Source organism: Enoplosus armatus, chromosome 14 (genome assembly GCF_043641665.1).
Source record: "Enoplosus armatus isolate fEnoArm2 chromosome 14, fEnoArm2.hap1, whole genome shotgun sequence".
In the NCBI taxonomy this organism is placed as follows: domain Eukaryota; kingdom Metazoa; phylum Chordata; class Actinopteri; order Centrarchiformes; family Enoplosidae; genus Enoplosus; species Enoplosus armatus.
Window position 1 is genome coordinate 16,583,464 of NC_092193.1, and position 24,785 is coordinate 16,608,248.

Consider the following 24,785-nt stretch of genomic DNA (forward strand, 5'->3'; position numbering starts at 1 on the left):
AAATCAATTCAGCTTTTTTTTAAATAGGCTCGGCAATTAATTCATATCACATTAGATAATACAGATGTATCATCTCTCTATAAACTCTATACGTTATAAAACATCCCTGTAAACTTCCTCTTAGGTGATCCAGCCTCCGTCACATATACAGCTGTACCATTAAGGACATACAATATGTCTTCTCCAGTCCCATATCTACCGGGATCCTTCTGGGGGGGGGGGCGGTGGTCCCGCTTTTGGCCACCTGCCCCGCGACACCTGGTAAACGATACGGCATCTCTGCGCATGCGTAATAGCCTGCCAAAAATCCCAACGCGGTCTCGCCTGTCAACCAATAGTGTTCCAATCTGTCCAGAGATAAAGTCAGAGCAGCGTGGAGAGGAGAGAAGTGAAGTGGAGGATTTCAGACCTGAGCAGCAACAAAGAGAAAACATGCCGAGGTCTTTCCTGGTGAAGAGTAAAAGGGCCCACAGCTACCACCAGCCCCGGCACCTGGACGATGACGACAGTAGACTGGACACTATTCTGGCTCATGTGTGCGCAGGTAGGTTCATTTGTGCGTAATTACGCACGAAAATGGTTGAACGACGCCAGAGCGATTCCTCCCCATGGAAATGATTCATCATTTCCTAATTAAAATAGAATTGATTTCCTCTGTCTGGCCTACAAACAGACACCAGTTGCACAACCAGTAAGTTTCACTGCTCTCCTCTGCTGCCACCAGAGACCAAATCTCAGAGGGACTTTGAGTCCAACTCGGAGCCGCAGGAGGATGTGAGCGCCGGCGCTGACAGACTGTCCCCCAGGTCCAGGCTGCTGTCCCCGGGGTCGCTGTCCTCCAGCTCCCCGCTGAGCTGCGGAGGCAGCGTGTGTGACCGATCCTCCGACTGTGATTTCTGGCATCCCCCGTCTCCCTCCTCCTCACCAGGTCAGATACATTTTCATCCAGAGGTTTTCTACAGTCGTTTTTAAAAGTGTCAGAGGTGTATTAAAAAAACTACAGCACAGTTTGTTAGTGGTAGGCCTTGTGCTCAGTGAGCTTATACACATTTAAAACTGTTGACATAAATATTTATCAGATTTATGAGTGGATAAAACATTTTGTACATTTTCAGTACTGTATATATATATATATATGCTATAATATTCATTGACAGGCCTATGTTCAGTTGTATAGTTTAAAATGACGCTACTATTACGCACGTCACTTAGTCATTTCCGACCAGTGGTCAAATTTTAAGGCACGCCATGACCTGCAGATCGCACTCATCTTCGGTAAGAATATCAACTCACACTAAATCCCAATCAACTTCCAGATTCAGAGAAATGCTCCACTCCAGCAGCGGAGGACGGCCAGCACTTCAACATCCCGCTCTTCCCTTACTCCTGGGCGGCGTACTCCGGCTCTGAGCTGAGACATCTGGTCCAGGGGCCATATCACCACCGCCTGCAGGGCCACAGGGAGCCGCGGTCACCAGTCAGCATCTACGGTGCAGAGGACAGCAGCACCGAGCCGCTTTACGCACAGCGGGGTCCGGTGTCCAGATGCTACCAGGACTATTCTTCAACGGCCCACCGAATCTGCAGGATGCGGGACGGAGACGAGCTGTACGTGGATGCAAAGCAGAAGCCTCGCGGCCCGGAAATCAAGTCTGAAAATGACTTAATTTGTTCTAAACTCGAGTCAAGTGGATCCTTTAAGTGCATTAAATGTTGCAAGGTACGTTTACTGAAGCAAAACCATAACAGTCATATTGTTTTCATACTGTTTGAGTTTGCAGAGATGTTAGAAATGATCTTAGTGATGAATTATTGGTGATCAGGGAATAATAATAATAATGATAATAATAATAATAATAATGCCCATTATATCCTTATGTTCACTTCAAGTGAAATTTTATGCATTCAACCATAAAATTAGTAACTTGAGCCATGAGATGTCATAAGACCACTTTGTTATTTTCCCATTTTTTTGATGAAATTCGAAGTAAAATTGTCATCCGTCTGCTTCTCCAAAGGTGTTCTCCACACCTCACGGGTTGGAGGTTCATGTGCGGCGGTCGCACAGCGGGACGCGGCCGTTTGAGTGCGGGATCTGCGGGAAAACCTTCGGACACGCAGTGAGCCTGGATCAGCACAGGGCGGTTCACTCGCAGGTAGGCCTCAAACTGGAAATAGGCTGTTGCATAAGTTGCTATATAAACTCAAAAAGGCCTCTGGGCCCACATCCTGGACTCAAAGGCCCCGGATAGCGGTTTTTTTTTGTTTGCCAGGCCACAACGTCCCAAAGCAGTCTGAGTTTTTAGGCCTGCTGTATTTCTGTAGTTAGATCTAATGTTTTGAGGCCTCCCACACTGACACTTGACATATTTTACAGGAGAGGAGCTTCAGCTGCAAAATCTGCGGCAAAAGCTTCAAGCGCTCCTCCACGCTGTCCACGCACCTGCTCATCCACTCGGACACGCGGCCCTATCCGTGCCAGTACTGCGGGAAGAGGTTCCACCAGAAGTCGGACATGAAGAAGCACACTTTCATCCACACAGGTGAGACTCGGTACAAACTGAATTGCAAAAAAAAAAACGAGCCACAGTTCAACGTGCGTAACACACACTGACACTTGCATCTGCGTGATCTCGTTGCTGCCGCAGGTGAGAAGCCGCACAAGTGCCAGGTGTGCGGGAAGGCCTTCAGTCAGAGCTCCAACCTCATCACGCACAGCAGGAAACACACAGGCTTCAAACCTTTCGGCTGTGACCTCTGCGGGAAAGGTTTCCAGAGGAAAGTGGACCTGAGGAGACACAAGGAGACGCAGCACGGACTCAAATGAGCAGACCTGGATGCTTCAGCATGAAACCCTGCACTTTTAATGTTCTCCGACTACGCAAACCGCTGGTCGTGTTTTTTGTTTTGTTTTATTCCTACTTTCATTCCTATTGTTGAATGTAGTTAATTGCTTTAGTCTGAGATACTTTGGTTGATTTTATGGAAATAAACGTTTATTTATCGAGATCGAGTGTTTTTACATTATTATTACAATAAAAAAAACATTGGTTTCCAAAGCTGAATGTTGATGCTTATCATTCAAATTTGTCATATAGACAGGGATTAAACATTAACCGTTTGAGCTCAGCTGGCAGGGTTTTTTTTTCAGTTAGGAATTGAGCTTTTGATTTCAATATTTATCAATTTAATTACTTTCTAAAATCGTAAGACAAACATTGCTCATAATTTAGGTGTTTCTTTTTTAAAGTTTTACCCCACAATAACACATTAAAAAACGGAACACTTTGAAATCCCTCTCGGTCCGCTGATTGTTGAGACGTTGTGAAAAACGAGAAGCTGCCGTTCAGCCATGCGGGCCATCAATCACGTCCCCAATCTGCCTGACAGCTCGAAGTTATACCTCCACTATCAAATAGAAAAACGTTTTGTTGCGTGCGCCACCTGGTCAAAACCAAATATTTTCAGACACACGCATTGTTAACATACCCATATAACAAATGACATTATGGTGCCATAAAGCTCCATCTGAAGGAAGTCTGGAGAAATAGCGTCACTTTTATTAGAGCAGAAGCTCTTCCAGCGTGTCCACATGGCGAGTTCACTGGAAAAGCTGGGTGTGATTTATTTGGTTAAACGTCCATGGCCCTAAAACTTCAAGGATCTGATTTGCACATATCTCACCACAGATTGTGTACATGCAGTAATGCAGCCTGCAGACTGCACTCCTACAGCCTACATTACTTAAACCACATAAATACCTATAAAAAGGACATGAGCTTTGGTTTTAAAAGTTATTACAAACAACTTTATTTGTGGAAAACAAACATATGCACATATCTATTTTTTTTAACTGTGTATTTTCATGTCTGGCTGTGTGTGTGTGTGTGTGTGTGTGTGTGTGTGTGTGTGTGTCTCAGAGTGCCCGGGTTTTAAACAGCTGCACTAAATTCAGAAGGTCCTGGTCTTGCAGACTGAGCTCCTCCATCAGTGTGTTCACATACTCCACTGAAGCTGGCGTCTCCAAGGCCTCTCGCACCATCGGAGACACCTCTGACAACCTGAAACACACAATCATACACAATCACACACAGTCTGACCAGGCTACTGTTGTTGCGTATTCCCATAACACAAACTGAACGCTCATAAATGTGAAGACAAGGACACAGTGACAACAGTGTTTACAAAGACTGTTCTTATTTTGAAGCCAGATGTTCCGTCACTTAGCTAGGGCTTCATGTTGATCTAAAAGAAAACAACATTAACGTTGTTGAGTAAAACGCAGGCCTAAGAGTGTAGAGTACAATCACTTCCCAGTTTATTAGGTACACCTAGCCACAGTCTGTGGTGCTGTTGAACTGTATTGCGTTATAAGACAGAAGCTGTACATTATAAACTTCATAAAAAGGTATTACAGAGTTGTTGTATTAGACTGCATTAGTTTTAGCTAGGTGTACCTAATAAACTGCCACCTGTGAGTGCGTGTTCCTGGTCATTAACATGGAATTTCACATCTGTACTTAAAACTGTGTCATGATCTGTCAAATCAGCACAGACCAACACCCCGTGTTTACCTCCAGCTCTGGATCCACTGTTTGCAACCTTCTACCTGATCTCCGTCACCTCTCTAACCCCCATCCCTCTCCTCCTCCCTCCTCCTCTACCTGTCCTGTCTACCTGTGTGGAGGTGCACTGCCGGTTAATCTCCGGTTCACCCCAGGGTCTAGTGTTGCAGGGGGGGCATCCATTATTCAGCTGGCCTGAACAATAGAGGCCAGACTAGCTCCACAGCTGCCATGCAGCAGATAGATAAGACAGCACACCAAATTATTCATGATGGAGGAATGGAAGGACGGAGAAGCTTTAAGTTAAATGGGAACTAATGAAATCATAGAGTGCCAGTGGGACATGTGACAAAGAGAAGAAATGTTTCCAAAAAGGGCAGATTATCGGATAACATTCTTTAAAAACGGCGTATGGTAATAAATACAGGTTATTAAATGGTTTATTAGTTAGATAAAACAAAATCTTAAAAAGCAGTGGTTTTAAATATTTATCTCTCAACATCAACATACAAGACACCTACAATCAGGTCAAAGCCACAGTGCACGGAAAACAAGTCTCGTCTCTTTTCCCCCCAAATAGGTCGAAAAAAGTTTGATCACAACCAAAGTTTTTCTTCATTTCCTGAACATTACTGAACATTTGTGCAGGATAATTATGTAGAATCAATTGTATTTTAACCAGAGGTATTAAATACAGCTTTTAAGACATTTTCAAAGACTCTAACAACATAAACCAGTTTGCCCACTCCCAGTATTTCACTTTTGCAGCCTAATCATATTTATGTAATGCTGTTTTGTTTGCAGTCAGAAGGCTGCCTTGTTTTAAGAGTTATAGATCTGCGCTACCTACTGCACCACAACACTTATACATACACTTATGTATTCTTTTGTTAAGTTCAAGAGAGCTCACAATGTAAGTTATGATATTGATACAAACTGACCCGGGGCCACCGAGGGAGTCATAAATCACAGTCAGACGGGCATCAGGTGAAAGTTTTCCCAGCCGGGGCAATTTAAAGTGCTCGTTTTGCTTGGATGTCTACAGAGGAACTATTGTGTGTGTGTTTAACTTGAGAGTGTACAGGGCTGCTTGTGTGTGCCCTCTGTCCTGCAACACGGATCTGGAGAGGGACAATCAGGTGGAGATAAGGCCATGAGGCCTCAGTGTGTACTTAGACGGGAGCAGCACGGAACTGTCCATGAACTACACACACACACACACACACACACACACACACACACACACACACACACACACACACACACACACACACACACACACACACACACACACACACACACACACACACACACACACACACACACACACACACACACACACACACACACACACACACACACAGAAAGTGAATCCAAGTCACAGTTAGGAAAGTTTACTTGTTTTCTTCTTTGAAAGAAGAACAGAATAGTTGTGTAAATGTGCATGAAGCTGTTATTTGAGATTAATATCGATCTGTAACTAATATGTATATATGGATTTCTTTCACCCGATCACGTCTTGCATCTTTAAAGCAACTACTGCACAGAAGTTTGGCTGCTGTTTATAGTGCTTTACTCAAGTTTAAAATGTAAAAAACACACTATATACATGTACTCACACACAAACAGTTGCACACACCCAGTCAGTGAAGAACAGTGGTTTTGAGTTTGGTGACAGGGTGTATTTCCTGGGAAACAGTGGTCCTTCATTTCGTTGTCATATTTTTTTTCTCTTTAACTACTCTCTACAGTTTGGCTGGCCGAGGAGCAGACTGTCCAGCTGTCATAATGCATCCTCTTAACACTGAAGTAACACATTCACACACACAGACACTATGAAACTTACAGATGGAGAAGCACGACGGCAATGAGGGTCCACTCTGGAGATTTGTGGATGATGTTAGTGTTGGTGAACCTGTGGCGTTAAGAAGAAAACACAAAGTGAGCAACCTTCTCGAGTGCAGGTGTCAAAAATCACCTGATTCTGTCGATAAGTCAACTAGGAGGAATAAAATCAACCACCACAAACGGTGCCTGCAATAGTGCAGTGATGTATGTTTCTGTGACAGCGCTGTGTATATTCTTTGGTTTGAGCCTCTTGTCAGCGAGGCCTCTGACAGCAGAAGGAGAATTCCTGGAAGCAGGACTCACTACTCACTCTGGAGGTGTTACTCACTACACAGTGATTTAATGGACCTCCTGTAGAAAACAAACTAACCAGCCAATGGGAACACAGAGTCTGTCTATGGCAGGAAATGTTCAATCTGGTACAAGTTTTAACGATTTTTTAATAAGCTGCTATAGTGACTAATACTGGGCAAGGGCAATACTTATTATAACTAATGCCACATTAACATGCTGTAATAAAATACATTTAATAAATAAAAACATTTTCATTAAAAATTAACAAAGGCCACACAGGTGTTTTCACTCATTTAGTCTAAAATAACAAACTACTATTGGTTGGTGAAGTTTGGTGACCTCATGTAATTCCAGAATAGCTCCGCCCATCTTTAACCTGAGCTGAGGTCTAATCAGCCTGAAGTGGTAACACCTGTGTAGGTGTACACAGCCTTTAAAAAAACACAACATGTCATACTGTATGTTGTGAACGCAACGACAGTTTAACACAGGGAGGACGTTCTCGACATCTATCAATATCCATCTATTATAATCCTCTTGGGCTAATGTATTAGGGAAATCCATTTTCAGTTCATTTAACCTCTTGACACGGCAAAAATCATAATATTTCAAACCACACTGGAAAATTGCACGTCAAAAAGCCACATGTAAAATACGTCTGTGTTGATAACCAATCACTAAATACGCGTGTAATGAATGTGATGAGCCTCTTTCACAGCAGTCATTTTGACTTGTCATGGAAAAGAAAAGCACAGGTGTTTCTAATCACATTAACGATGGCTCTGTGTCATTTAAGGGCCCCAGTTCGTCAGCAATATCAAGGTCCTGGAACTAAAGCACCTAATAGAATATAGCCATAATTAATGTTATTAACTTCACCTGAGCTTTTCGTGCTATGACATGGTCTATAAATAGTTAATAAAACTCCTGTTGTTGGCATGTTTCATGTGTACCTGTGGGGGGCACCAGAGTTCTTCATCAAATATTCACCAATGTTGGGTAATGTAAATAAAGTATTAATAATAAATTAATTACAAATTTTACACTCTAATTTCTCTCAGAATATTACAGTGATCTCAGAAAGAGTAGCTGCATGTTTTTGTTACTACTAGCAGAGAGTTACAGAGGGTTGACAGATGGTTTTCTCTGCACCAAGAAAATACAATACCCAACCTGGAGAAATATATACAACATATCATTACATGTCAATGACACACGGGTTTCAGTAGACAAAATGTTGGAATAACTTTATTTTTATTACCATTTAAATTAAGAATAAAGCCTACATATGCAATATATAACAGGACATGACACAATCCCCCAGTAGCTCTCAAGAAAGCACAACAAATCTAATGTTGGGGTGTGCCTTACTAATTTGTAACTTTAAGTTTGGGTACATCCCCATGAATAGAACAGGATGTCTCTACACACTGCAGAACAGCAGTGAAGCAGTATACGGTCATTCTGAGTAGCTTTTGGCTCCCATGTTCTGTACCTTTAAATGCGTTGATGTGAACTATGATGCCCCGTCAATGCTGTTTTCTGCCTTCTCGAGATGTTAAAAATGACAGTTGACCCATATCAGACCGTGTCAGGATGCTAAAATGATCAGACTCGTGTGTGTGTGTGTGTAACCGTGTGACCTTCTGCAAGCAGACCTGCAGAGATAAGTGTGTATTTGTGTGTGCTGCACTGACCTGAATGTCCTGACCAGGTTGTTCAGGTCAGTGGAGACGTCACTTATGGTGAGGCGCAGAGGACCGACAATGATTCTGAGACTGCACAACACAGAGACAAAAAGATGAAGGACAAGAGAGAGAAATACACAAAACACAAAAATAATTTTTACTGCTACATAATAAATTGGCCAGTTTGAACCAAGTAAAGCAATGTTTTACCAGCCAAGCAGAGCTGCAAATGTGACATATTGCTGAAAAAGCACATAAATAAATGTATAAAAGGTTTTTGGGTATACGTGTACGTAGGTGTCCACAAAATGAAACACACTAAAACATATGCAAAGATATTCAGAGACACACACACACACACACACACACACACACACACACACACACACACACACACACACACACACACACACACACACACACACACACACACACACACACACACACACACACACCAGCTGGTGAGCTTCTCCACTGTGATTCGTTTCTGAATGATGTGCTGAGCTTGAGAGTCAACGAGAGGCAGAACTGGGTCCTTCGTGCTCTGGTCCTGGACTGTCACCTGGTGGGGGAGCAAACAAGATGTGTGAGTGCTGGAGAGCAAACCTCAGCACATAAATACATTCACTGCTGTCCCAATCAAATGTGTTTACACATTATATTTTCAATATAGTGCCTCCATGTGGCCATTGACTGTTCCAAGCCCCCTCTTTCACAACCCTCCTCATTTCTCTCTTTTCCCTCCTCTCACCTTGTTTTCAACCGGCTCCTCCACCTCCTCAGGCACAACCCAGGTCCCCTTATAAAACTCCCTGACTCTTAGCTCCAGCTGCGGGATCTCCTTCTGCAGGGTCTTGTAGTCTGGAGCTGCTGCAGACGGTCTCTTCTGCACCCCAGCATCATCCCCTTTTGCATCCTCATCGGTCACCTCATCCTCAAGGTCGTCTTCATCCAGCTCCTCTTCTTCCTCGTTGTCTTCTTTAACATCAGCAAAAGGAGAGCGTAGTGAATGGTCAGCGCCGTACAAGAACTTAAGGGTCTCGTTCGTGCTCCAGTCCTTTAGCGTTCTTCTCAGGCACTCGAGGAGATTCAGTCTGACAGATTCGGGTTCGGCTCCAGTGGTACGGTTCTTGAGTAGATCTCGTAGCCCTGCTGCACCTCTCTTGCTCATACCCACCTGGGTGATGTTGAGGCCTGGCTGGCTGCTTAATGCCGTGCTGTGGCTGCCCTGGTTCGTGTTGATTAGAGTTGAAGGGAGATGTTTGCTTTCTGTTGAGGGGTTTGAGTCTTCACATGGTGGAGAGGCGAGGAGATCTACTTGTGTGACTGTTGAGGCAACAGGAAGGGGAGCAGTGTGAGCGACTGTCTCAGATAAACTGCACAAATTCAGCTTAGCCGCAGCCTCTTCCACACTGGGTTCCTGTGGCAAGCCTTTCTCCTCTGGCACCTGCTTTCCATTACGTTTGTCCGTGTTTAATGACAGCAGCTGTTTGGGCTTTTCAGCATCACTTCCAGCTTCTGTTTTATATGAAAGTGACTTCTCATCTTCTCCCTCCCTCTCTGCGTCCTGACCTCGATGACACTCAGTCTCCTCTCCATCTCCCTCTCTCCTCTGTTCCTTTAGCCTCTCCATCTGCCCTCGATCACCTTTCCCGTCTTCATCTCTACGTTTAGGCAGGTCGCCCCAGTGCACCCTGGGTCCCTGCCGCTGGGAAACAACGCTGGAGACGAAGTCCTGCTCCTGTTCAATGTCGCTGCTGTCACTGTGGCTGAGGCCAGTTGCAGCAGAATACTGCTGAGAACTATGAGAGTCCTCGGGTTGAGCAGCCAACGGGTCTTCAATGTCCGCCTCTTGGAGACACCTCTCCGTCAACTTCACCTCCTCACCAGAACTCCCACTGGACACAAATGGGTTACACTGAATCAGTCTATCTGAAACCTATATTACATTTAGAACAGCAAATGTCTAAAAAAATATCCACTTTGACATACAATACATACCCATCTCCTTTCTTAATCAGTTTAATTTCGGGAGGACTGTCAGTGAAACAAAAAGTAGACACACAGTCTTAATATGTAGAAAATCATAATATTCAATCATAGTTGTGATTTAGGACAGAGACGGGAAGTACACATACCTCTCATGCTGCCTGAGCCAAAGAGGTGTATTCGATATTTGTAGCTCAAACTCTTTGGAGGCTTTGTAGCAGAAGTTACTACAAAAACACTAATGACAAGAGAGATGCAAAAATATAATCTATAATATAAATGAATGGCTTAATGTACTAAACCATACTTAATCCATACTCACCTTGCGCTCTGTGATGTCGTACACTTTATTGGTCTTAGTAGAAATTTTATACTTCTGAGTTGGGATCTATAAAATGAACACTGAGTCTTGAGAAACATTAGAAACATTTATTACTTGCATAGGACTGTAAAGACTGAAAAAAAAAGGGTCTTACCTTGCCCAGTTTATTTGAACATGTGGGATAACCACACAGCTTAGCAATGAATCTCTCCTCTATAGCATCTTTGTAATTAGCAGGAGTAATGAACCTTGCCTGTGAAGACAGGAGACATGAAAACAATTGAAAAAAGTGTCAAACCTGAGGCTCAACAGCAAAAGGTAAGAGGATGGATTTTATATCTTAATCTAAAATGTTCTCACTGTTATTTTATATGTCACAATTGTTAAGCCTCACCTGTACGGATCATATCACTATCATTAACATTTAGAAATGTAGACAGACCCTTGTTCTTTGGATAGAAACACTAACAAGCAACATGGGAACAGGCTAATTAGTCAGGATGGAAATGGATGGTGAATGAAAGTGACAGGATCAGTATTAGCTGTGATACAAAACTAACCAGGGTATGTCAGGAAGAGATAACACAGGACCAGGCGGGCAGGACAGAAAATTTCACCTGCAGGTCACTGCAATCTATGGACAATCTCAAAGTTCGTGCCATGTCTAGCAGATGTCCCACTTATGTTAGACAATGTAGGGGTGAGCTGTGAGCTGAGGCTTCTGTTGGTGTGCTGCTAAAGTGACCTCAGATGATACGTACGCAGTCAGCCAGGAAGTCTTCAGCCACACTGTCCTCCAGGAGACGCTCCACTACCTTCAGGGCTCTTTTCTCCAGCTCCAACTTCTCCCGTAACTTCTCCTTCACTACCTCTCTCCTGACACAAGATACAATACACACATTTGAAATATTCTACAAGTAATCTACCATCTTTGTTAAGTATTAGTGTATGAAATGGTGCATTAGCTAGACATTAGTATTGATACAACTCTAACATCCAGTGAAAAGATGCTCTTTCACACCTTCTTGCTTCTTCTTCAGCAGTCAGTGCTTTGATGCGTTTCCCACCTGCCACACAAAACGACATGGTTAAAACGCTAATAGGACTCTTAAATGTTTCTCACTGAACATATTTCACTGTGGAGACCAGTAACCAGCCAATGAGCGCCTCCACAAAGTACCTGTGTATAACATTGAAACAACTCCTTTCTGACGTCTGTTAGGCTGTAAACATGTTCAGAAAGTCTAATGTTGACATGAGAGAACACATCCTGAAAGGAAACTAACCTTGTTTGGAGGTTTTCGCGGGGCCTCCGCTCCTTCTTCTCTCCTCCGTCGCCATGCTGTTTCTGTTTTCTACAATTTCAACTTTGACCCATGACGTATTTCATTCTACGGCGAGCCCCAACGGACAATCCAGCCGTTAGCACTCTCTCCAGGTAGCGTGGTAACTAGTTTTCACCGGGCTGTGTGGGACATGTAGTTAGCTACGGTGTGTATGTACCTTACTATCGTCCTGTTTGTCATTTTTATATACGGCACAGGTGCGTCGTGCTTGTGGCTGTGTTTGGATAGCTAGGATAGCGCAAGAAAAGGTTTATTTTCAGTAACGTTATAACGGCTAACGTTAAGCTTCATTCTACTCTCCTCAGTTTATAGCAGACTGTCCAGTTTCTACTGCCACACAGGCTTATCTGACCTTAACCTTAACACAACCCGGATGTTCGTACATATAAAAGATGAATTATCTCATGTACAGCCAGCTAGCTGTTGGAGTAGACACTCTTGAATTGAATTAGGGGCCTCTTCTTTATCAAGTGTTGTGTCCTGTTTGTTTTGGAGGACTCACTCCTGTGTGAAGATAAACCCCACCTGAGGACAGCAGAGATGGCTCTGGAGCAGCTCAGTGATGTGGTCCAGAGATGTGTGAGTCCTTCAGGGCGACACCCTCCTCTTTACATGCATCCATCCCTTCCACATTTCACCATCATATCTGGCTCCTTCACAGACATGTTGTTCAGTGCAATTATTTGATTTATTTGGTGCAAGTAATCTGAATGTATTTATAAAGTGAGCAGTAGTGGTACCTCTTTACTGGAGCTCTGTTTTAGCTGCACAGCACTGCCCTCAGTCTGCTCCGTCAGTTTAGAAATAAAACATTTCAGTCATAAGTGAAACAGGCATTTCTACAGGCCACTGTGTTGCTACTATCTATGCTACATTATATTAAGAGAACCTCTATTTGCCTGTATTAGCCTTTATTTGTCTCTCTTTCACACAGCAAGCCCTCCCTGATGACAGCTACACCGCTGAGGATCATGACGTCTTCACGGTCGCTGGGCGGACATGCATCGAGGAGGGAGACAGCGCACAGGTCCTCAGTATTGTCCTGGATGAAAAGAATCAGGTACACTGCTCAAAGCTGACCATCGTCTCAGCACGTAGACTTGTTAGTAAGTGTGCTGCACTGCATAACACTTCTGTATCCCTCTCTCTGTAGGACATAGTGAGATGCTTGGGTTGGAATCTGCTGCCTCCCCTGATTCAGGTTCTGCTGAAGAAAGAAGACAAGAACCTTTCTCCATGCCTGGCCATATTCAACCACCTGCTACAGGTCTGTTCAACAGTTAACGTCCACTGGATTGTATAAGGATATCCACTGACGTGTATAGCAGTTAACACTTAATGCCTTGAGTGTTGGGATGAAATTGTTCTTGTTGTGGTTTTGCAGACCTGCAGGCCAAAAGAGCTGCTGATTGGCCTGTTGGAGCAGCTGGAGCAGGACGACCCTGACACCATAGCAGAGAGCCTCCATTTGCTGCTGAACCCTCTACAGAAAGGTCAAGAACATTTCTTTGAACATGTACTCCAATACACTTGAAATCAAGTCATGTCAACTCAAACAGAGCCATTTCCATTGTTCCACCTCCTCTCTCCTCATCTGCGCCTCCCTCTCAGTGCTGCTGTGTCTGGGCAGCCGTAAGGCGTCGTCACTGGGCATGACCCTGTCCTCTGTGCTGGACCAGGTGGCCAAACTGCCTCTACCTCACACCAAGGAGCAAGAGGAGGACGACGTCTTCTCGCTTTGCCGCTGCTGCACAGATCTGACAGACTTTGTCAGACCCTTTGTCCGCGAGGCCAGGCAAAGCCTCCTGAAGGCGCAGAATGAACAAGGTAAAACAAACAAGATGGCGGATGAACACGACACGGGTACAGAGGACGAGCTGCGGACAGAGCTGCTTAAGTTGTGAGTGAGAAATTTGAAATACGCATACGCATGAGTGAGGAGATTTATGAAGCCCAATACTGATGCCAACTCCTGGTGTTGTTCTGCTCTGCAGCTGTATGAAGACTCTGAGTCACCCTCTGCTGGAGGTACAACTCAAGGACCCTGACACTCTGGCTGTGTCTCCCCTCAGGAATTTCGCCACAGGGATTTTGGTAGTTGCATTTTGAGTCATTTGAACTTACTATTCCTACCAAATGTTTTAGTAGTGTGACTAATACAAAGTCAGTAAATGCTGGACTCACATTTGGTCAGATTACCCTGTTAGATATTATGTTGATGGCCAGTCTGTTTATGTGTGTGTGTGTTTTGTACAGAACACACTCCGTGCTATTGGAGAGTCCCTCCCCAGTCTTGTGTACCAGCCTCTGTTGAAGAGAAAACAGGTTCCAGGCTTTCTGGAGGAGGAGGTGCGTTATCCTAAAGAGTCTTTGGCCAGCCTGGCTCACCTAGTGTTTGTCCATCACCTGGCCGCAGATACATTCCCCAGTGTTTTCAGGTAAGACAGAAAGAATGTCTGTCATCATAAAGTACTGTGACACTTGAGTTTTCAATGCATTGTTAATCCTCCTGACTCTCTGTGTGTTTACAGTCCTGTCTTCTGTCTGCGGTGTAATATGGAGCACATTTCCCTCCTGTTGTCGAGGTGAATACACAACACAGTATTGTTATATCTGTGCTTTGCTGGTGCACTGTTGGCACCTGATCTCAGTTGGCTTTCATGAAACAACATATAAAACGGCACAGTTTGGCAAACACTGCGTTTGATTTGGTAATTCATCATTCAAAATGAGTTTTTAAGCAGCCACTGATAACTGAATGTCATTTAGGTTGGATAAACCTTCTAAAAAGTAAATTTAAAGTAAACTTAAAGTTTAGTGCCACATTGGCCATTGACAGCACATTGTATAATTGATAAAAACATATTGAGGGACAAAACAGTATAACTGCTATACTGAATAAATACAGACTTGGTCCTCAGATCCTCGTAACTTACATTTGAATTATATTTTATTGACAGAACTGACGAGTCCAGGATTCAGAAAGGACTGGTGAGTCAAACTGAAACATCTTTTTTTTCATTTTGGCATCATTTGGGAGATTTGTATTGAGGTTTCCAAATGTTTCTCAGGTGGCAAAAGAGAACATTTCTTGTGACCTACAAGACTTTTCCAGCTGTTATGAAGAACTGTCTAGTAAAATATACCTGTTTATTTTAGAGCTTTTTTTAGTCTTCCTTATGAAACCTTCCTTTGGAAAAACTAGACATAAATATGTTTTTGATCCTTGACTGAGGGTCCCCAGAACTAATTAAATGCCCATTTCCTCCACATGGAGATATTTTTTAGAATTTGTCTCAACAGGTTTGAAAGTGTGTTAACATGACAAACATATAGAGCCATGATAGCAGGCCCACAAGGCTGTAAATGCTCATTGCTGATCAGATGAAAAGTGGAGAGAACGTTGCTGTTCCTAGACCCTTACCACTAGTGGGGCAAAAAATATACAAGGTTTGACCTGAGGATGGCACCAAAAGAAAGGCCATGCTGTTGCATAAACCATCTTCTGTACAGTGGACATGTAAGTCCAGTTTGTCAGGCTCAGCTGTACTGCTGACAGACATATGTCATATTGTCAGATTGATTGATAATCGAGCGTCAGAACATTTAGTATGATGGACATGTTTTTACCGTCACACAGGAGCTGTATGAGAAGAGTCTGGTGCGGGTGGACGATGGCAGTCTGCCTGCAGATCTGCTGGAGATCAAAACCTTCCTCGCTGTCCCTCAGGTGAACACAGTTATTCATGCAAACCTGCTGTGATTGTCACAGTGGGATGCTTCACTGATGTGCACTTTATGTCACGCGTAGTCACTGATTTCACTGTTTTTTTTCAGAACTTGGTGAAGGTCATGACGATCTGTCCGAGACATGATTTGGTAAGTCTTCACTTTAGTAGATGATTTAGCAATTATGTGCAAAATGTGTGTATTTATGTCGGTGGAAATAGATGTATTTCTGTATTTCCGTCTTTGTCATCAGAGGACCAGAGGTCTGAAGGTGTTCCAGCTGAGCATGGATAAGTTTGACACTGAAGCCAAGTACAAGTTTTTCCAGTGAGCTCCACCTTTCCTCCTTGACAGTCATCAGAAATATCTCTTCCTGTTCCACCCTCCAGTGCATTGACTTTTACCGGTCGCCTCGTTTCAGGTACATGCTGAAAACCAGCAATCACTCAGGAGTCGAAGGCTACGTCATCAAAAACATCAAGAATCAGATCGACGTTGCCCTGCAGGTGAGATGGCATTTTAAATTTCATGGTGTTTGTTAGCTCTGTTGCCATTTTTCACAGGTTTTAGTAACTAAGAGCTAATTGGCAGTGTCTGTGCAGAGTGCGTGTTGTAATTAATAATCCCTTGTCCTTGTGTCTTCCTGTCCTCAGCCAGGTAACAGTAACACCTGGTTTGAGGGAGTTCACCTTCTGCCTTTGCTGCGTAAAGTTCTCAGTCTGCCCGACGGCCCAGAGACCGACCTCCTGCAGTACCTGGACAGGTCAGCACACACAGAACATCTATTTTCGATACTCCTTATCTTGCTCAGGGGTGCAAGATAAGGTGAGCTTCTGTCTCCTCAAGCTTTATTTGAAGATAACGTGCATTGCTTAATTACTCACTAAAGTGTAAACTAAAGTAGGTTTAATGAGATGAATACAGCTAACACGCTAACAAAACGGTCATGTTATGAAGCATTGCTGTGGTACTAAAAGCCAGCCTACGATTCAAATTGTGTTGATTGATTTTTGCCTGATTTTTTCCTCTCGCACTTAAAACATTACAGAAAAACATTTCTTAACTATTAGCTATTGATTAACACTCATATTGGTACATCATTTTTACATAAACTAAATTGGACAGAAAAATGTTCCTTTTTAAAATATCATTAAAAAAAGTAGGAAACATTCATCAATAAAGGATTTTAAATTGCCTTCTTAAAATCTTTCTGTCTTCGACTAAACGATCCCAACTCACATACCAGCTTCTTCTGGAGCTTTCAGTCGTATTACTTACGTCAAAGTACTACTTCCAACGTCATCTTGTTGTGTTGTTTTAAACAGAATAATGGAGTCTCTGAACCTGCTGCGTTACCTCGTCATCAGAGACAAAGTGACAGAGAACCAGGTGAGTGCAGCCTTCAGTCCTGCAGTGTAAAGTTTGATCCAATCCAGGAAGTATCAGGGCACCCTTCCAGCCAAAAGAGTAACAATCAGTGGCAGTGAATGATGGTTTCATTCAGTTTTCTGCCATTACGCTACCTGCCATCATCTCAAGTGGCCAGGAGGACACCTGAACGTCCCCCCCCACATATTTTTGATTTCCATCCTGTTTTCTTGCTGCTGTTTCGACCTCGCAGACAGGGATCTGGACTGAGCTGTATAAAATAGAGGATACGTTCATAAAGCCGCTACGTGTTGGGGTGAACATGTCGAGAGCTCACTACGAGAGGGAGCTCCACAGCACCATGGAGACCAAGAGGAGCAAGGCCAAAGGTCAGCACCAGCGCTCGCTTATTTGCACGGACACTTGAGTCTATTTCCGCTCCACCTTTATGAAACTCATTAACCTTCCTGCAAAGGCAGAAAAATTTTCTTGGAATGACAGCGTTACTACAGAAGCTCGTGAAACGTCCATTAAGTATTATAAAGTAGTATAAAAAATAATTTCCAGATTTTGAAAGGCTTGAGAATTTGCACAAATACATGCAGGAGTATAGACAAATATGCATACCACATATTTTGTAGTTGTAAATCTGGTTTTATTTTCACATACTTTGGTATTTATTATGAATATAATAAAAAAAAATGAAATAACCTTCTGATAGTCATGTTCTGATTGGTGATGTGTGTTTTCCACAGAGGAGTCGGTGCTGTCTGTGTCTGTTGGTGACGAGAAGCTGCCGAACATGACGTCAGAGTCACAGATTCAGGTCAGTGACTGTTTCATATTCACATGACGATCAAATAGCACTTGACTGCGTGTTTGCACTGATAGAGAGAAGCTACGACCTGATTGAATCTGAATGCGTCCTTTCAGGCTCTGCACTCAGCCCTGCACACGTTTGACATGATCGAGAGCGTGCTGGTGCGAATAGAGGAACTCGTCGAGGTTAAGGACAGTCTTTAGACGGAGCCCAGGAGTTCTCCTGCCAGAGATCCTCATCGTCTCAGGGCCAAGCAAACAAAAACAAGAAAGCCTTCAAGTGTTCTGTTGTTGATGTAGTTTGTTTAAACAATGAGCAGCATCGGTCGTGGAAGCAATATTTCAAATCGTTCACTGCTAGTGTTTTGTTTTTTTCATATGTCAAGTTGTTTTCTCCTGGTATTTAGAATCAAGTGTAACGTAAATATGTTGCATACAGTGTCTATAAAACATCCAAATAATGGCTGTGAAGTTTGTATCGCTTCTACGTTTTCAAACCTTTGTACACATGCATTAAATAATGTGCTGTACTGTTTATTGGTTATTAAGTGAGATGTGTTCTATGGTTAAAACACAAGCTGTGGTTTGGTAAATTCTGGATATGGCATCTGTAATGTGCCTCCAGAGTAATTGGACTTACAATGTTAAAATGAAGTTTAGGTTTATGAAAAAACGTATTAATTCAATTCACACACAGTACTAACTACAAAGAGTTGAATCACTGGCCATTGAGCCCACATGCAATTGCTGTTGTTTAAGCCATAAAATGGCAAAAAGAAACATTAGGAGATTGAATGATTTTAGAAATATTTACATATCTGCTATTTTAAAAAGCAAAATTTTAATGTAATTAACTAATTAGATTTTACTTTCACTTGCATAACTTAAATGTGAATGAATGTAATCCCTTTATAAAGCATTTAAAATGAGTTATAATGCTCCATACTTCACTGTAAATGGCAGCCACTTACTTTGTTTTTCACTTTATTAGAAAGTCGAGAGAGGCAGACTAAGTTTTTCAGTGTTGAAACAGACATAATCTCACACAGCAGCTTTCACACACTCATTCATAAAATACAAATGGAATTCATATACACCTTCAGATTAAAAGCCCTCTCATACATTAGGAATAGTCAGACTGACAAAAATATTTGTTGTCATTAAGAAGCAATAAATAAAAAGGTTTTCTTGGAACTATAAGAAAGGCCAAACCTGAGCCGGGGCATCACTCGCAGTCCACAGCAGGCAGCAGACGGTAATAACAAGACTCCTTAAGTTTTGTGTTTTTCCTCTTTTGGTTAAAAAAGTACAGAACATAAAAATAAAAAGCAACATCATCAGACATTGCGCAGCTGTAACTAGCTGATTCTTCAGAGAGGAGATCAGGTTCCTTCAGGGTCGAATATTTATTTCACCAGACAGCTTGTAGCTGGATTGTTTTAAATAATTGTAAAACCACTGATGCAACTGCCAGTACTTCTGTCTTTATATAGCCAACTGTGCACATGTAGAGTCCTTTAAACTGCCCATTCTCAAAGAACTTTGTACCATAGCTGCCATGAAGACAACTCAATTTAACTCTTAACTGCAGGTCTGTGAACCAGGAAGTCAAACCTGCAGTTCTGCTATGTTTATGTGAGACTCCTGGTCCGGTGACAGCCTGGAGTCTCACATGTCTTTGAACAGTGGGTGCTGCAGGGCCTGAGCAGCTGTGATCCTGGTGGCAGGGTTCAGGTCCAGCAGCCGGTCCAGCAGTTCGTAGGCCTCATCAGGAACTCTGTCCCACCCTCGCTCATCTTCCTCCACCTTGCAGTCTGTCTCTGAGCTCTGTTTAATGAGACGAGTGCTTTCTGTGCTCCCTGAATGCTCCAGGAGGTTTGGGAGAGTAGACGAGAGAGACGAACAAATTTGATACACTCCATCTTTGTGTTGCTTGATTGTTCCTTCACGATGTGTAGGTTTGTCATCTTGGATCTTGTGACGGCGGGTGGCGGTGGAGTCTTTGTTGGCATCAGGAAGTAGCGTGACCTCATCTGGTGACGGCCTCCGTCCTCTCAGCATCTCACACAGCATCCTGAGGTCCTGCCGAGGCAGCTCCCGACTGCACACCACCGCCTTACCTGAGTGAAGTTAAACCCCAAAACAGGTCCATTATCTACACAGATCCCTCCACACATCACAGTGAGGTTAACTTCACTCCTAATGTTTGTACCGTTTGTGGAGTAAAAAATATGAATACACACCAAACGCCTTGGCGGCCTGGATGGTCTCTCTGGAGCCTCGTATGGTCATGATCTGAGTGAGGGCGATCAGGTCGTCGCTGGCTTTGAAGAACGGGTAACGGCCACTGAGCAGTGAGAGCAGGATCACACCAGCTGACCACACGTCTATGGCTGCAGTATAGGAAGACAAGACGGGAGGGTGCAACATTACATTAGTTACAATCACAGAGCACAACAGGTTTGGCTTTCTTCAGTTGAGGAAACCCACCACAGATTGTTAAAGCTACCTCTTAATCAGTGACGTGTGTGGACATGTTTGAGTTTAACAGTAAGCTTGCGTAAGTCTTTGCACAGCTGCCATTATATCTGTGTGGTTATCAATCATTTATAATAGTCATGGTTTGAAACACCAACCTGTCCCTTGGTTGGGACACTTTGTGAGGACTTCTGGTGCTCTGAAGCCCGGTGTTCCAGCCCTGGGAGCCACCTGCTGTTTCCTTTATTAATAAAAACAATAACAACATGAAGCAGGAACAACACACCAATCAGTGACATAATAGGAAAAAAAACTGAAATTAAATGGATGTGTTGTGTTCACTTATATGACGAATTATTTTACATATAGTGTGTTAAAGTGGTACTCTCTCTTTTTCTGTTACCTGGACATGCAGATGTTGCAGACACGGTCAGTTAGGTAGCAGTTACAGGTGAGGCCCTGCTGTATGGTCCTCTGAGGTTTCTGACTGCTGCTCTGGGTCCTGACGGGCAGCGGGCCTCGACTAGCTGAGGAGTACCTTTGGCTGGCTGGTTCCTCCGCTTTGCCGGGCTTTACTAGCTGGAGAAAGATTTTATGAAGAAATAAATACAATGACTACACTGATAAAACCCCCATAATACCAGGTAAAAGCACAATTTTAGTAATTACTGCTATCTTAGTGTGTTTATTCAGTGTTCTTATACCCAATATTAAAAAGAGCATGAGTGAAACCTCTTATTCTTCCAAAACTTTACTTTCCCCCATGCTTACCTGCGTCTTAATGGCAGCTTGTTTGGTGATGGACAGAGCAGGGGTGCAGCTGTTCAGGTTCCTCTCTCCAAACACAAGCCGAGGCACTTTGCGTTGTCCTGTCAAATCCTAAAGAAAACAAACATGGATGGCAGAATTGAGCTGAAACACGTTAGTGCAGAAAGACAGAAGACAGACACAGATACTTTAACATATCCATACAGGAAATTCTTAACCCAACTTCAGGCTTGGGATACCCAATAAACCATAATTACACTCATTTACAAATCTGCTTTCACTGGACAAAGTGAAGACTCACAAACACCAGTAAAGGTAAAATATTGACACCTTTGTGTGCTTTGTGCGAGAGGTTGAGGTGGTGATGATGGTGGTGACAGAACGTGCTTTTTTAATCAGTGCTTTCCGAGAAGCTGAGGAGGATATGGTGGTGGTGGTGGTGGTGGAGGAAGAGGAAGAGGAGGAAGGTGGTAAGGTCGTGGACTGCTGTGGAGGCAGAGGTAGTGAGGTTGAGGCTGTGGTGGTGGTGGTTTTGGGGGGGGGTCTAGGTGGCGCTTTGCTCCGCTGTGTGGTGTCTTGTTTCCCTGTGGACCCTCCACCTTTTTGCGATGGCCTCTGTCTCACCACCTTCAGCAGCTCAATCTGGGTGTCCGCTGTGCCCTGAGCCAAGCCAAAGTCCACCAACGCAAACCTACACACACATTTTAAACAGGAAAATGAATAAATACTGCGATGAGAATTTAACACATAAAATGCCACAAGATGCCAAAATAGTGCATTTTTCTCACCAAATCATGAGCACCAAACGAAACAATCAGATGAAATTATGCAGCTGCACTGAGGCGTGACTACTCACATCTTGCTGCTCCTGTTGTAGAGGAAATTGTTTGGTTTGATGTCTCGGTGAATGATACCAAACTGGTGGATGTGTCTCAGGGCCTTCATCAGGTGATATATATACAGACGGACCTCTTCAAAGCTCAATGAGCGAATGATGTCCTGATAAATACATTTTGGAATGGATCACAGGTTTTAAAATTAAATTTCAGCGAACACAGACAGTAAGATATTAAATTATTCATTTTTGGGGGATTACATTACAGATTGTGTCCATGCACTGACAGAAACTAATGTGTGACAATGTACATACCACAATAGCTTGATGCTCCATATAGGGCATGACAATCACCACATGGTCCTCCTTCCTGAAGCAGTATGTCACCCCCATCACATTCTCGCTGCCTCTGCAAAGTGAAAAAAAAGAAAAAAAAGAGACGCAGTGTGATGACACAACTAATTGCAACGTGCTGTGTGATTTCTCCGTGATGACGTCAATCTTGGTCGGTCACTTCCAAAACTCGTAATTAAAACACTGATCAAACATAAACACACATTCATACATTCACGAGTGTCTTGCCAAACCAGCCATCAATGTATTGAAGTGCGTAGGTTCAGCTGAATCATACAACGTTAGACAAGTGAGGAACCCACACACCAATTTGCTACAGAATAAAAATAACCTTTAAGAAAAGAGATTAAACAGTTGTGATATAAAAGAGTTCTTTAATTCACTATTTTAGAATTTGTGAGCACACAACTCCTACATATACTATGTGTCAGCACTGTAACACATCTGCAGCAAGTACAAACATTTCTAACCCTCTCTAACTGCCGTACATACAATAGGTTTTTAAACGGCCAGATAACACAAACAATAATAGAGAAGATCTGCAGAGGAACATTTACCTGGAAGAATTGTAGTAGTTATAGTTATAGCTAAAAAAATGGAAATTAAAAACAAAAACAATAAAACATATAAAAGGTGATAGAAATCATAATGAGGAGACTAAACAACAGCATTAATGTATCCCGCATATCGCTTTATACACACAACTGTATTGGACTCACCCAGCAACAGTGAGACACTGGAGCTCAGCAGCGATGCGTGTAGGATGGCTGGTTGGGATGAGGTGCTTCAGGGCAAACATCTCTCTCCTGCCATCCCGCATCTGAGCCTCACCCAGATACACCGAGCTGAACGTACCTGATACACAGATACACATGTCCTGAACACATGATCACCTCCTCTGCTCCAAGAAATCCAATGAGGTGAACGGGTGACCGCTGTATTAATCTTAGACAAATATTTATCTTAAGTAAACAGGATATAAAGTCTAAAGGTGTGGAAAAAGTTATGCAGAGCGTGTACCTTCTCCGATTTTGTCTATGATGCGGAAAACCTTGGCCAGCTGAGGAACAGCTTTGTAGAGGATCTCAATGTCTATCTCTACATCTCCTGGAAGAAAACAGAAAAGAAATATGCTGTCAAAGATGCACACATTTTCTCACTCACTCAAAAAAAGACAAAATAAAAAACAATACATGTTACCTGTTGTAGTGCAAAGAACGGTGCAAGAATGATAAAGCTTGGCTATTTTACAGGCTTTCATATAAGACAGCAATTGCTTTATTATATTCCTAATGCAACATTTGTTCAAACTGACATATACCTAAATAAAAAAACACAATCCATAATGTTAGGGGCCTACAAATATTGCTTCTTCAACCTAATATTGCCTATTAACTATAATATGCTAATGTAATGGTGCATCCATACTCCATATTGTTGTCACAAAGCGTCCAACTTACTTGGGACTTTGCTTCTCCTGTGACCCCTGTCAGATTTAGTAACACATCCGTCTGTGCTGATGCCTTCAGTGCAGACAGGAGACAACTCCATCTTAAAGACAGAGAGCAAGAAATGAGGACAGAAACATAAAGAGGAAATGTTAATGACAACATTGTCATTATGAACGTTACCATACGATTAGCCACTTTCATTTTAACTTTAGCAAGTAATGTTAAGTTGGAAAGTGTATGTATTCGATAAGGCGACTGGTTATTGGAAAACTACCTGGTTAAATTGGCAGATGGATAGGAAAGGTGCACAGCAAAATGTAATCTAAGCGCTGTTTGTCTTCCTCATAACAACAAAACTAGCATGCTACTGTTAGCTACATTCTGTCAGGCTAGCTAACTACAGCTTGTAGAGTAAAACCAAAAGAAACTCACCGCTTTAGTTGGTTGTTAAGTGCAATTGTTTCTCAAATGAACATTTCATAAAAACGCCGTACAGTCATGAGTTAATGGTCCAATGGAGACAGCTTAAATATATGTCTCACTCAGTCTGCGGCTGAATAAAGTCATTTGTTCAGGCTGAAGCTTTTCCGCCAACAACAAACTCCGCGCTAAAAGTGACGTCACGACATCTCGCGTTACATCACCAAATCACGCGGTATTTCCAACCTGTCCAACCAGCTGGAAGAAAGGACTAGGGATCAACACCCACATTTAATTAAAGTGGTCTTGTGACATCAAGGGCCATATTCACAAAACACCCTCAAGTAGCTTCTAACTGGGACAAACTGGTGCCAAATCCACACTGACTTTAAAACTCCAAAGTATTAAAGTAAAAAATACTTTTCTGTTTCATATGAAATTTGTGACACAATTTATAAAATATTTGTTAATGAAATCTATCTATCTCTTTTAATTCGACATTTTTATGTAC

General features: G+C 42.8%; 4 protein-coding genes across 4 annotated transcripts; 2 read left to right on the plus strand and 2 right to left on the minus strand.

The window, feature by feature from the left end:
* Positions 1–432: 432 nt before the first annotated feature.
* On the plus strand, positions 433–2,993 carry gfi1aa (growth factor independent 1A transcription repressor a). The gene is made up of 6 exons (XM_070919128.1): positions 433–544; positions 725–928; positions 1,317–1,720; positions 2,019–2,156; positions 2,378–2,543; positions 2,649–2,993. The coding sequence occupies exons 1-6, from the start codon at positions 433–435 to the stop codon at positions 2,825–2,827; spliced, it is 1,203 nt and encodes a 400-aa protein (XP_070775229.1). The 3' UTR covers positions 2,828–2,993.
* Positions 2,994–3,866: 873 nt separating this feature from the next.
* On the minus strand, positions 3,867–12,062 carry rpap2 (RNA polymerase II associated protein 2). Its single transcript, XM_070919122.1, has 12 exons — positions 11,993–12,062; positions 11,728–11,773; positions 11,468–11,582; positions 10,861–10,959; positions 10,707–10,772; positions 10,534–10,622; positions 10,397–10,432; positions 9,147–10,293; positions 8,851–8,957; positions 8,405–8,485; positions 6,412–6,480; positions 3,867–4,061 (listed from the first exon to the last, which is right to left on the minus strand). Exons 1-12 carry the CDS (start codon positions 12,045–12,047, stop codon positions 3,917–3,919), a joined length of 2,055 nt encoding a protein of 684 aa, XP_070775223.1. The 5' UTR covers positions 12,048–12,062; the 3' UTR covers positions 3,867–3,916.
* Positions 12,063–12,160: 98 nt separating this feature from the next.
* Positions 12,161–18,503, plus strand: glmna (glomulin, FKBP associated protein a). Its single transcript, XM_070919108.1, has 19 exons — positions 12,161–12,197; positions 12,548–12,631; positions 12,987–13,112; positions 13,206–13,319; positions 13,437–13,545; positions 13,664–13,952; positions 14,047–14,146; positions 14,309–14,490; positions 14,584–14,637; positions 15,013–15,043; positions 15,693–15,782; positions 15,890–15,931; positions 16,035–16,108; positions 16,203–16,287; positions 16,435–16,544; positions 17,107–17,170; positions 17,403–17,538; positions 17,905–17,975; positions 18,083–18,503. Exons 2-19 carry the CDS (start codon positions 12,593–12,595, stop codon positions 18,170–18,172), a joined length of 1,806 nt encoding a protein of 601 aa, XP_070775209.1. The 5' UTR covers positions 12,161–12,197; positions 12,548–12,592; the 3' UTR covers positions 18,173–18,503.
* Positions 18,504–19,383: 880 nt separating this feature from the next.
* On the minus strand, positions 19,384–24,299 carry cdc7 (cell division cycle 7 homolog (S. cerevisiae)). Its single transcript, XM_070919109.1, has 12 exons — positions 24,287–24,299; positions 23,864–23,954; positions 23,424–23,510; positions 23,123–23,258; positions 22,365–22,458; positions 22,071–22,213; positions 21,545–21,905; positions 21,218–21,325; positions 20,850–21,025; positions 20,605–20,687; positions 20,212–20,361; positions 19,384–20,088 (listed from the first exon to the last, which is right to left on the minus strand). Exons 2-12 carry the CDS (start codon positions 23,952–23,954, stop codon positions 19,637–19,639), a joined length of 1,881 nt encoding a protein of 626 aa, XP_070775210.1. The 5' UTR covers positions 24,287–24,299; the 3' UTR covers positions 19,384–19,636.
* Between the last annotated feature and the right edge of the window lie 486 nt (positions 24,300–24,785).

Bases quoted from the DNA above. Each gene is read 5' to 3' on its own strand.
- gfi1aa (XM_070919128.1), top strand. From the start codon at position 433: ATGCCGAGGTCTTTCCTGGTGAAGAGTAAAAGGGCCCACAGCTACCAC. The intron at 2,157-2,377 runs GTAGGCCTCAAA...CATATTTTACAG, and splicing joins ACAGGGCGGTTCACTCGCAG to GAGAGGAGCTTCAGCTGCAA. The intron at 2,544-2,648 runs GTGAGACTCGGT...TTGCTGCCGCAG, and splicing joins GCACACTTTCATCCACACAG to GTGAGAAGCCGCACAAGTGC.
- rpap2 (XM_070919122.1), bottom strand. From the start codon at position 12,047: ATGGCGACGGAGGAGAGAAGAAGGAGCGGAGGCCCCGCGAAAACCTCC. The intron at 10,960-11,467 runs GTACGTATCATC...CTGTCTTCACAG, and splicing joins AAGACTTCCTGGCTGACTGC to GCAAGGTTCATTACTCCTGC. The intron at 8,958-9,146 runs GTGAGAGGAGGG...CTCCCCCACCAG, and splicing joins AGGAGCCGGTTGAAAACAAG to GTGACAGTCCAGGACCAGAG.
- glmna (XM_070919108.1), top strand. From the start codon at position 12,593: ATGGCTCTGGAGCAGCTCAGTGATGTGGTCCAGAGATGT. The intron at 16,109-16,202 runs GTGAGCTCCACC...GCCTCGTTTCAG, and splicing joins GCCAAGTACAAGTTTTTCCA to GTACATGCTGAAAACCAGCA. The intron at 17,539-17,904 runs GTCAGCACCAGC...TGTTTTCCACAG, and splicing joins CAAGAGGAGCAAGGCCAAAG to AGGAGTCGGTGCTGTCTGTG.
- cdc7 (XM_070919109.1), bottom strand. From the start codon at position 23,954: ATGGAGTTGTCTCCTGTCTGCACTGAAGGCATCAGCACAGACGGATGT. The intron at 23,259-23,423 runs GTACACGCTCTG...TCTGTGTATCAG, and splicing joins CATAGACAAAATCGGAGAAG to GTACGTTCAGCTCGGTGTAT. The intron at 20,089-20,211 runs GTGTGTATTCAT...AACTTCACTCAG, and splicing joins CCAGGCCGCCAAGGCGTTTG to GTAAGGCGGTGGTGTGCAGT.